At 41.3% G+C, this 12,254-nt stretch overlaps 1 protein-coding gene across 1 annotated transcript in view; it reads left to right on the top strand.

Moving 5' to 3' along the window:
* Positions 1-12,119, top strand: part of KDR (kinase insert domain receptor) — a 42,326-nt gene extending 30,207 nt beyond the window's left edge. The window contains exons 21-30 of the mRNA XM_074951391.1: positions 1,396-1,552; positions 2,510-2,610; positions 4,130-4,252; positions 4,389-4,500; positions 4,738-4,837; positions 4,939-5,044; positions 7,052-7,203; positions 9,418-9,514; positions 9,621-9,709; positions 10,638-12,119. Coding sequence (XP_074807492.1) covers positions 1,396-1,552; positions 2,510-2,610; positions 4,130-4,252; positions 4,389-4,500; positions 4,738-4,837; positions 4,939-5,044; positions 7,052-7,203; positions 9,418-9,514; positions 9,621-9,709; positions 10,638-10,857 — 1,257 coding nt within the window. The 3' untranslated portion in view covers positions 10,858-12,119. The remainder of the gene's footprint in view (positions 1-1,395; positions 1,553-2,509; positions 2,611-4,129; positions 4,253-4,388; positions 4,501-4,737; positions 4,838-4,938; positions 5,045-7,051; positions 7,204-9,417; positions 9,515-9,620; positions 9,710-10,637) is intronic.
* The last annotated feature ends 135 nt before the right edge of the window (positions 12,120-12,254 follow it).

Raw genomic sequence — 12,254 nt, forward strand, 5'->3', positions numbered from 1 at the left:
TTGGTTTTAATTCCCTTTGCAAGATCCAACTGTACTTGACTTTTAGTCTGTCTCACTTTATCTGTGCATGTTCTGACCTCAATAAGGTAGCTTTCCTTGCTGATCCCTCCCATCTTCCACTTCCTTTATGCTTTCTGCTTTTTCTTAATCACCTCTCTGAGATGCTTGCTCATACAGCTTGGTCTACAACTCCTGCCTATGAATTTTTTCCCCTTTCTTGGGATGCAGGCTTCCAATAGCTTCTGCAGCTTTGACTTCAAGTAATCCCAGGCCTCCTCTGCCTTTAGATCCATAAGTTCTTCAGTCCAATCCACTTCCCTAACTGATTTCCTTAATTTTTGAAAGTCAGCCCTTTTGAAATCAAAAACCCTAGTTGCAGATTTATTTTTGTTAATCCTTCCATTCAGTTTGAACTGAATTAGCTCATGATCACTTGAACCAAGATTGTCCCCTATAACCATTTCTTCTATGAGGTCCTCACTACTCACCAAAACCAAATCTAAAATGGCATCCCCTCTAGTCGGTTCAGCAACTACTTGATGAAGGAATCCATCAGCTATCGCATCTAGGAAAATCTGAGCCCTATTATTACTAGCACTCGTCCTCCAGTCTATATCTGGGCAGTTAGTCGCCCATGATCACGCAGTTTCCATTAGTATTTACTTAATTAAAAACATTAATGAGGGCTCTATCCATATCCAAATGAGATCCCGGCGATCTATAGCACACCCCAAGCACTATCCCAGGGGAGGCTCTAGGAGTTTTCTTCCTCAATGTAATTTTTGCCCAGACGGACTCTGTCTTATCCATTCCATCGCTTCTCATTTCTTTACGTTCTACCTCATCATTGATATACAATGCTACTCCAGATAAGCAATGGGGATTATGGGGCTGGGAATCCGTGAGGATGGAAAGCAGTGTTGTTTGGCAAGAATATAGCAAAAGTGAAGCAGGAGAGACTGGATTTGTAGAGGCGGGAGTCTGCATGGGGTTAGGCCTATCTCCAGAGGCATTTGGTGGCATAAGAGCAGAAGCAGGTAAATGAGATGGGTGGGTTTGTGGGGTGGGATGGACTTTGCAGTGGGAGAAGAAGCAAAGGAATGAATAGTGGCATGAGTGGTAGAGTGGAGGGATCCAGTAACAGAGTGAAGGGGAAGTCACCTGACAACATGCTAGTTCAGCAAGCGACAGAATGTAGTAGCACCTGCTTATAAGTGCTGCTGACTGACATATGAAGGTGGAGGGCTGCTGCACCCCCATGGAGGGGGCCACAAGCAGGTTAAGTGCCTCCTCCATGCCTTCTCTCCCCCTCTGATGCTCAGTGACTTCCCTGATTTATACACTGTGCAATATCACTTCTGCCTCGGAAACACTCTGATTATTTTTCCTTTCTAGACTAAAAATGCCAGATTTAGGCAGGGGAAAGAAAACTACGCTGGTGAAATCTCAGCGGACTTGAAGCGACGCTTAGATAGCATCACAAGCAGCCAGAGCTCGACGAGCTCGGGATTTGTGGAGGAGAGATCCCTCAGTGACGTAGAGGAAGAAGAAGGTAGGATTTGTGCTCACTTAGTTTTGGGCCATTTGTCATTGGTAGGGGCTGCCTTAGGGCTCAGCACTTTGATCAGGCTCATCTGGAGGGAGGCCACAGTTCAACTATATGTAGACTTGGCAGAATTCAACGTTATTTGATGTATAATTTCAAGGAAATTAGGGTTTATTTTAAAAGTTTTTAAAAGTTTTGCACAGTCATGGGACATGACATTGTACAGACATTGAGATTCAAAAAGTTAAGCTGCATAAGCCTTAAAACACGAGTTGTCAAAACATACAAAGTAAATATCTTTAAATCAAACCCTAATAAATTCTCAGGTAGCATTTGCTTACTTTGCCTAGCTGTACATTTCTATTATCATTGATACAAATATGGTTTTGTTGGGTTTTGTGTGTATGGTAAAATCAGTGTTTACTGATCCTTCCAAGCCTAACTATACAGTCGCGGGATTGGAGTTATAATCAGATCATTCTATCCAGTATAGCAGTTCCTACTCAGCAAATATCCTAATGATGTCATGACTGAGCAAGGACTGGGCCATTAGCAGGTGTGGTTATGGACCTTTACCCCTCCAGTTTGCTAGAGTGTGAGATTAAATGTCTCCCTCCTTCAAGTAACAATTTTTTTATGATCCACAAACCTTTGTACTTTCTTCCCTAATGGGGGCGGAATGAGAACTCCCTTCAGTTCCACTCTTAGCTCATCCACTGGGATTGCTGCAAGACTTTCCTTTCACTAGGTACTACATGAGCTGATTTTTGCAGCTCTCCCAGCTCTTGTAAACTTTGGAAACAAATAATCAAGCCTGAGATTTGAACATGGGTCTCTCGTACAGTAATGTAAAGTGCTGACTACTGGTCACGGGATTTGACAATGTATTTTAAATAAGAAACATCCGTAAGTGAAATCTGAAATAGAGAACATGTTTGATTGTTGTCATCTTGCTCCTTGCAGCAGCTTCTGAAGACCTTTGCAAGAACCCTCTGAGCATGGAGGACCTTATCTGTTATAGCTTCCAGGTGGCCAGGGGAATGGAGTTCTTGGCTTCACGCAAAGTAAGAATCTTTTCAGGGAAATGGCATTTTTCATATGGTTAACCATTGTAGAAAATGATGCTACAGGTTCATAGAAGGAAGCGATAGGTTTGTCATTGGACTGGCAACCATTCACAACATTTTCTGATTGCTCCAAAAAATGTTGGAGCCATTAATATGACAAAATGAAACAGCCCATATGAGGTGCTTTGATTGACATGAATGTTAGCAATTTGTATAAGGTTCATTGTTCTCTGATTCATAAAAGAATGATAAAGTGACTGGAGGGAATGACATCTGAGGAAAGATTAAAAGGAATGAGGGACCAATTCCTGATAAGAAGAGCCACGTTAGAATAAAAAGGCTTTGCTCTGAAGAAATTGCTCTGTAGGGCAGTGGGAAGGATGCAAACCCCTGTTCATGACACTGCACAGAGACATTGTAGACTAAGAGATGCATGTTTGTGGGCACTGTGAATCTCCCCTTGATGGATCTCCGCCTGACCTGCTAACACAAAAAAACCCACCACATTTCCCCTGCATTTCAGCCCTGAGCAGATGCCCCATCAGGATTTGATCCTAACTTTGTATAACTGGGCCAAACAATAGCTAATCATTCGCAAATATTCTGAAGGCTGTAAACACCAAAAGGAAAGAGGAATTATTAATGGTGGCACAGGGCATAAAAACAAGGAATACTAGGTAATATGCAAAAGGCAAAATTAGGCTGGATATATGACCAATGGTGGTATCTGTTAGAATGTAGAATAGTCTCCCACAGAAAGATTGGAGAGTCCCTTTGTTTTAGTCATTTAGAAGGGCATTTGTCAAGGCCTGAAAAATACATAAGAACAATCCTGCATGTGTAACCTACCGGTCAGGTAGGGTGTGTGTTATGTCCCCCTCTGTGCCTGATCTACAGAGCATGAGCGTTGGTTACAGAGCCCAGCTCCAGAGCCTGTAGGTCAAGCTGTAGAGAGGCCTGTGAGTTTAGCTATGGAAGTCCCTGGTGCATTGGCCATTATGGCGGCTATCATGCCGGCAGAGATAGAGAGATGTACTTTTCCATCTTTAATTGTTTCCAGCAGAGAATAATCTCAACATTGGGCCTGTCATATGACATTTTTCACCATTTCAAGTATATTAAAAAGGGTGAAGTGTCATAGATGCGATGGGGAATGTGGATTTGAATATAACCAAAGTAAATTTGTGGTAATCAGATCCTAACCTGTTTTGCATCAGTTTCCTGGGATAATTAATTGGCTAACCTCAAGGGCCATGGCTGTTTATTGGTTAAACAGATGTGTGTTTGGACTTGGCTCAGAAAGACTTTTGTTTTCAGGTCAGTTACAATCATCAAAAAAGCCACTTAAAAATCAGTAACTCTGTTGACGTTGGGATTTATTTTACTTAATAGGATTTACAAAATATCTGGCCTCTGAGAGTGAGGTCAGCACAGATGTGAAATAGATCAACTCTCTGAGTCTGAGCAGAGAGTTCAACAACAGCCAACCTATAAACTTGTTTTCTTCCCTTTGCAGTGCATTCATAGGGACCTTGCTGCTCGTAATATCCTCTTATCACAGAATAACGTGGTCAAAATCTGTGATTTTGGCTTGGCACGAGACATCTACAAAGACCCAGATTATGTCAGGAAAGGAGATGTAAGTTTTGGAGAATAAATGTTGGAGACCTTTAATTCGAATTAACTATTCTATTTTAACACGTTGTTTTTGGAAACAGTGTTCTCTTTTTCCTGTCTCTTACTAAAGTTTAATTATTTTTTTACACTGCTTTCAGGCCAGATTACCCCTAAAATGGATGGCACCAGAAACCATTTTTGACAGAGTATATACCATTCAGAGTGACGTATGGTCCTTCGGCATTCTGCTATGGGAGATATTTTCATTAGGTAAGTCACTTTTATTTGCTACTGAACCTCTAACTTTAATGATAGAGCTGGTTGAAAAAACAGTGAAATTTTTTTTGAAAGTTTTGACTTTGCATGCAAATTGGGTAATTGCACATGCAAACATCTCTAATTGCCTGACTTGTTCATATAATAGCAGTTATTGCATGTACAAATCATTTGGTTGAAAATCAGGCCCAGAATTTTAAGTGTCTTCTTAAAAAAAGGTTATCATTTTAGGAGCTTCGCCATATCCTGGTGTAAAAATTGATGAGGAGTTTTGTAGAAGACTGAAAGAAGGAACAAGGATGAGAGCACCAGACTATACAACACCAGAAATGTAGGAACTTACAAATATGCTTTATGGTAATAGCAATCATCTGTGTAGGTAGAATATGCCCTCCTCATTGCCCTGATATTGTCGTGGTTTTATCCCACTAGATATCAGACGATGCTGGACTGCTGGCATGGAGAACCTAAGCAAAGACCTACTTTTTCTGAATTAGTGGAGCACCTGGGAAACTTACTGCAAGCCAGTGTTCGTCAGGTACGTGAAATATAGATATTGTACCAATGCTACAATATTCTGCAGTGGTGCCTTGTTGGGCCATTGTTATACCACATCACCTTGGGGAGTTGAGGCAGATGGCTGAATAGGATGGCCCAGGTCACAGAGATTTGTGATAATAACAAAACCTGGCCCGTGTCTACCCCTCCCTCCCAGCAAGGCTTCCCACTGCCCCCTCAGATTGTCCATATGGATAGCTTTGGGGTTAGTCCAGGGAGCCAGCTGTATCCTGTACACCACTTCATTTGTCCCACTTCCCACTGACTGCTTGGTAACTACACAAATGCCAGTGGTAAGGCCATTACCCCAGAATTTAGGGCACCTGGGTTCAGTGTCCTCTTCTGCTACAGACTTCCTGTGGGACCCTAAGCAAGTCAGTTAGTTTCTCTGTGACTCAGTTCCCCATTTGTAAAATGGGGGTAGTAGCACTTCCCTACCACTCAGAGGTGTTGGGAGGAGAAATATATTAAAGACTGTGAGGTGTTCAGATACTGTGATAATGGGACCATATAAGTAACTAATTGATCTTTAAATATTCATGGTAAATAGGCCCAATGGCCTGTGATGGGATGTTAGATGGGGTGGGATCTGAGTTACTACAAAGAATTCTTTCCTGGGTTTCTGGCTGGTGAATCTTGCCCATATGCTCAGGGTTCAGCTGATCACCATATTTGCGGTCGGGAAGGAATTTTCCTCCAGGGCAGATTGGAAGAGGCCCTGGAGGTTTTTTGCCTTCCTCTGTAGCATGGGGCACAGGTCACTTGCTGGAGGATTCTCTGCACCTTGAAGTCTTTAAACCATGATTTGAGGACTTCAATAGCACGGATATAGGTGTGAGGTTTTTCGCAGGAGTGGGTGGGTGAGATTCTGTGGCCTGCATTGTGCAGGAGGTCAGACTAGATGATCATAGTGGTCCCTTCTGACCTTAATATCTATGAGTCTATGAGGTCCAGGGTGGAATTTCTGGTCAAAATCAGAGAGAAAGAGGAACCACCACCACCCTTCCTCAATAACCTATGGCTCAGTGGTTTGGGCATGCACCTGGGAACCTAAGAGTTTTATTGGCTATTCTGGGCAGGTGCTATGAATCTATGAAACTAAAATAGATAGACAGACACTCATTTCTTTGGATTTCCTGCCACTTGCCTTGTGTGTGTGTGTATTTATATATTTATAAATTCAACTGAGAAATCACGAAAGAAAAGATCATTATAATCGTCTAGGCCAATTTATTTTAAAGAATATAATCATTTGTAACACACTGCACATAATTGGTTTATCTTCTGTACTTTAATGAATTATACATTTCTTGTCAAAATAATTTGTCACCATACATCAATGAGGAGACTTCAGCAACTAGAAATTCAGCAACTAGAAATTATCTGTGACTATATTATTATCTGACGTGTACACTGTCTATAAAATTCATTTTAAAAAATCCTTATTGTTACTTATATCATTTTAGACTATTTAACACTGAAATAGTTTTATCTTTTTGTTATCTCTGCTTATTGTTCACCTTTTGCATTTCACTCAGATTGGATAATTCTTATAGACTGGTCGGTTTCACTTTCCAATTCTCATGCTCTAGAACAGTGGTTCTCAACCAGGGGTCCAAGGCCCCCTGGGGGACTGTGGGCAGGTTTCAGGGGATCCGCCAAGCATGGCCAGCGTTAGACTCGCTAGGGCCCTGGGCAGAAAGCCACGATAAGAAGCTTACAGTTGTAACTGAAATAAAAAATTAAAAAGTAAACGTTTGATTGCTTACTCAGATATGTAAAACCATTAGAAGGTCTACATTTTGGTCTAAAACTCTTTGACAATGTCCCTTTAAGTTCAAACCTTTTGATGTATGCTCCAGCAAATATAATATACTGTTTATAGTCAAATAAAGCAGCCCACAATAGCTTTAACTTTTATTGTAAGAATTCTTATTTACAATGCGTATATATATTTTACTCTGACTTTTTTCACTGTATTCTACAGGATGGTAAAGATTACATTGTCCTTCCTCTAATGGTATCACTGAACATGGATGAGGATTCTGGACTCTCTTTGCCAACCTCACCTGTTTCCTGTATGGCGGAAGAGGAAGCCTGCGATCCTAAATTCCATTATGACAACACAGCAGGAATTAGGTATTTTATATGGTGAACATCCCACTGTGGCCTCTAGGCAGTTGTGTTCAGGTTGGGGGAGGAAAAATGAAAGGAAGAGATTTCAGCTGCTCTGGTCCATATTTAACTCTGTTCATAGGGATAAGAATAAAGCCAAAGAGTCTCTGTAGGAGGATCTGCAAAACACTAGTTTCTTAGCTTCTGAAACACCTGCGTAACCTCCATTTTCCCCTGCCACCCTTTAAAGAATTCAGTCTCTCGTCCAAAAGTGCTGTGCTAGTATTGTTAGCTAGCCCTTAGAAAATGTCTAGTCGTTCTTTTCTGGTCTGTTCATATTCTTGTAACACACCCTGGTGTGGTAAGGATGATAGACCTAGTGATGGGTTCATTAACAAAAGCCTATCTTTACATAAGTCCCCTGATATTTCTACCCAGGAAATGAGCACATTGTTAGGTGGGTCATGAACTGATGGCTAATGGAAGTTTAGTTAAATGGCACTGTTACTGATTATACTTATTTATTATGTATTACTTGTGTTCTGGTATCACCTAGGGGCCCGAGTCACGGATCAGGGTTCTGTTGTGGTAGGCACTGTAAAAAAATGTACCAAATAGATGTTCCCTGTTGCAGAGAGTGTGCAATCTTATCCAACAGTGTACAGTGAAGGCTTACTTAAGACCAAACTCCAGAACCCGCACCTAGCTTGTGCATATGGGCTTAAGAAAGGGCTTATCTGCATAAGTTGTGGGGGAGGAAGGAATTTTCTCACCTAGGCGTATCTGTGGTTCCTACTGCAGCCTCAAGAGTTCAGGATGCCAGGAATGGTTGCCAGTGTCTTTCTGCTACCTCAGAAGAAGCAGGGGTGACTTGGAGGGGTTTGTTGCAAGAGACAAGAGCAGAGATAGAATCCACTGAAGAATTTCATATAAGAACCAGAAAGTCCCTTCAGACCACTCTGCCCCAGTTTAATGATTGCAGGGGTACTGATCCTGCATCCATGAAAGTCAATGACAAAGCTTCCATTAACTTTGTTGGTGCAGGATCAAGCCCTATCCTCCTTTAGTATAGGGCTAGGGAAAATAATAGATAGGAACAGTGCACTTAGGGCTTCCGTTGAAATCAAGGTACTATAACTAAACACCTAAATACCATGTTTTAATAGTGTGATGGTCAATAATATTTACATTTAAAAGATGAAAACATTTGATATAATTGAAAGCATTGCTTTTATTTTCCATTTGTAACACTTCCTATATGGCTTTCCCAACCCACTCTTCCTGTTATTCTGTAATGACTAAAAGGAAAAAAACCAACATTGGTAATATATGTTTTAAAGGGGCCTTCTGCATTTTTTTAGTCTCTTCTAATGAAACAGCAGTGGGAGTGCTGCCCTAAGAGGCGGAGAGCGGGGAATATGAAATGTGACTTTGGATAGATTTATTTTTATGTTCCTGGAGCTGGAAGCATTTTGCAGCCAACAAAGCAGACTAGGATCTCACTGTAGCATACTGAGATGCCTTTTGTCCCATTGACTCCCCCTCTTCCAGAAGTAAAGTTGGTGTGGTCCCTTCTTAGGTCAGAGCCAGTATTGCTGCAGCTCTTGTATTAGGTTTAGGCAGGCTAGCTTGGAAACAAGGTACATTTCATTACACTTATGTAGAGAGGGAACTCTGAGGTTGCTGCTGATTTGGGCATCTGTGTCCTCCGTGATAGGCCACTGCTGTTTTCTTTGTCACTGGGTTACTGAACTCCCTCCTGCTTGGAGGGCTTCTTTTGGAGAAGAGCCTTCAAGAAAGGGGAGATGTTGAACACGTAGCCCCAACTCCCACATTTTAACAGGAGACAGTTTGCGCTGTCTGCTGTAGGTGACTCAGCTTGGAGTCTCAGAAGTACAGCCCAAAGAAAGAGACATACAATTGTGGTCCAAACTTCTCTGTTCGTTAGACTTTTATGTGGAGTTTGCAGGAAATGAAACTTGCAGCATCACTCAGAAAAGGAGTTGGTTGTTTTTTAAAAGGTGTTCCTTAGGATTTGCTTGGGGATCAAGGTTTTAGCAGCCGCAGGTCAGAAACATGCCACTTTCTAGCCAGTTTCCCCTTTTCAGTTGAGGTTTGCATAATATGTTTTGACAAATGATTAACTTTGTTGTTGAAAGATAAAGGAGTCTGATATCATCTGTGTCATTTTCACCCAAAAGACGGCTCATGAAAACAAACCCATTCTTCTCTTTACAGTCCGTACCGACAAGGTAGTAAAAGAAAAAGCCGACCTGTGAGTGTGAAAACATTTGAAGATGTGCCCTTAGTACCTGCTGTAAAAGTTGTTCAAGATGTAAGTCTGTCTTTTGTTACATCCCTTCATATTCCTTGTGTTGCTTTTCCATTTTTGTGTGTGTTTCCATCTGATCAATTTCCGGCCTCTCTTTGGCTCTTTAAAGGACAATCAGACAGACAGTGGGATGGTTCTTGCATCTGAAGAGCTGAAGACACTGGAAGACAGAGCTCAGCAAGTGACAGTTCCCTTTAGGTAAGGGTCAGCCAGCAAATATGATGGAATAAGACTATCCAGTTTACAGAAGATGCTTAGGCTATGAGTTGTCTCAAAAGACAGACTCTTCTCTGAATGGCCTTCGTGTGCCATATAAAATATAGAAAATAACCCACTGCACGCCTGGTTGTCTGTGTCTTGTAACAAGTCCCAGGTCTCCTAGGATGTTGTAACTGTCACTGTGCTGTACACCACAGCTATTCAGAACTTCAAGCAGCAGCACAGAGAGAACGTGTGCTATTTTCTCCACCTTTACCCTACCAACTAGAGAATACTGGGCCAATGGCACACATTTGAGTGGTTCTGATTCTAGCCTGTTCATAACAGTATTGTGGGTTTCTCTATTTAAAAGCAGACCCATGATTTTCAAAGAGCTGGAAGGACATAAGGGGTAAATTTCAGCACATTGTACGGGATTTTAGTTCTGAGACTCAGCTAAAAGTCAGTGGGATTCACACAGCTAAAGCCTCACCTACTCCTGTGAAACCCCCTCTGAGGGTCTTATTTTTCTAGGACAACTTCATTCCAAGCAAAGGTTCACTGTAATTACAATTGCAACCTCACACTGCAATGCACGGACACATTTCCAAGCTTTCATTCCACTTCACTCTCAGAGGCCACAGTTTATATCCCACAGTCAGCCTGTACTGCCATAAGAATGCTCCCTGTACAGGATGCATATTACATGTCATAGGGGAGTGAAGGGGAAAACCATCTCTCCTATAATCCGGTGCACGTTTGAAAAAGCTTTTATATCAGCGTACAAGCCACCCTTGCTAACAACAACTCTGCTCTGCTTCATGCTGGTTTTGGAGAAGAGCGGTTTGTACAAGTTGATGTGCCTAATGATGGCCTCCAAAGGAAACTCTCAGAAGTTATTTCAACGTTGTTTCTATTTCTCTTGCAGTGTGCTGGTGCCCAGTAAAAGTAACGAATCTGTGATGTCTGAAGCCTCAAACCAGACGAGTGGCTACCAGTCAGGATATCATTCTGATGACATGGACACCACAGTTTACTCTAGTGAAGAGACAGAACTATTGAGCACCAGAGAGGACACACCTCAAACCTGCTGCACACAGACACTTACCTACGACACTGGCGTTCCACTCAGCTCGCCTACTGTTTAGAACAAAACAAACAACAGGAAATCGTATGGAACGTTCCTGTATTTCTTAGACTGGTTGTATTCAGGGCTTATGCACAGGACACCCGCTTTCACAAGAAGGACACGAGTATCACGTAGCAAATTGCGCCGTGATGAGCCACAAGACGCTTCTTCAAGAGACATCAGTTGCTCATGATAAGGTGCAGAGTGCTGTCACTGCCGTGAACATATGTATTTTGTTTCTCTGATTACAAAGTCGGGTTGTGGACGTTGAGACCTAAATGAAACACACGTTGACACTGAGTGTCTGTCCCTTTGTGGTGTAAAGACTACAGGCAGTGGTATAGCATTCAGCAGGGCGCTTTGTGCTTCCAGTTGTACGAAATAAAGCTCCAGCCAGGCCTTTTGTTTCTCCTTGCGGCTGGGCTCCAGGAAGAAAATATCACTGTGTTGGTTTCTTGTTTCAGAATGATTTTTTACTGAGACCCCTACAAAAAAAAACCCAAAAACCTTCCGATTTAAACTCTGTGTCTAACTGAAGGTTTCTGACTAAATATAGACTGAAGTAAACAAAGACAAGGTTGATGGTTGCTCTCCTTGACGGAAAACACATTTGCCTTGGTAAGACCTGATGAGCTATATTTCTTTGGGTAAGAGTTTCCCAGTGAAGTCAGTGAATTTGGGCCTGATCCAACAACCGCCTAAAGTATATGCAAATAATTCTCATGGACTTTAATAGACAATGGATCAGGCCCTGGAACAAGTAGAAATGAAAGTAGAAGTTACCTAAGGCTCATAGCGATCTATAACTTATTTTTAAACTCTTTTTCCTCCCATAGAAGGCCAAATTCTGTGCTGGTATAAACTGACACAGCTCCAATGTACAGCAGTAGAGAATTTGTGCCATAAACTCTTGAGTATCAATGACTTATTACATGGCAGCTCAAATTTCTAGGAGTGGTGATTTTTCAATTTAATTAATTGTTGGACAGGCTTTTAACTGTGTTCTTGTAGCCCAGAGCTGTAACGATAACACTGTATATGTACAAGATTTTTAAAATGTACAGCTATTTCTACTGAGTTTCTTTATGTATTTTATTTTTTTTAAGGGTTTTTGTACTATAAAGTCAAATGCTGGGAACCACGAGTATAAGGCAAATATGGCACATATAATATTTATAGCCTGTTTATGTAGAAATAAATATAATATATTAAAATATAAATATATATATTATATATATATACTGAACATTGTACTATTCACATTTTGTATCAGTGTTTTGTAGCGTTACAAGGGTCACAACGTTTTTTATAATACTGGAAGTATCTCACTTTATTAAAAGGGATTGGAAAATATAAAAGACAAGGGGACTTTGAGTAGATCTCTTTTCTCCTCTTCTCCTCATGTTCTTATACTCT

This window comes from Natator depressus, chromosome 4, assembly GCF_965152275.1.
Source record: "Natator depressus isolate rNatDep1 chromosome 4, rNatDep2.hap1, whole genome shotgun sequence".
NCBI classification, from domain to species: domain Eukaryota; kingdom Metazoa; phylum Chordata; order Testudines; family Cheloniidae; genus Natator; species Natator depressus.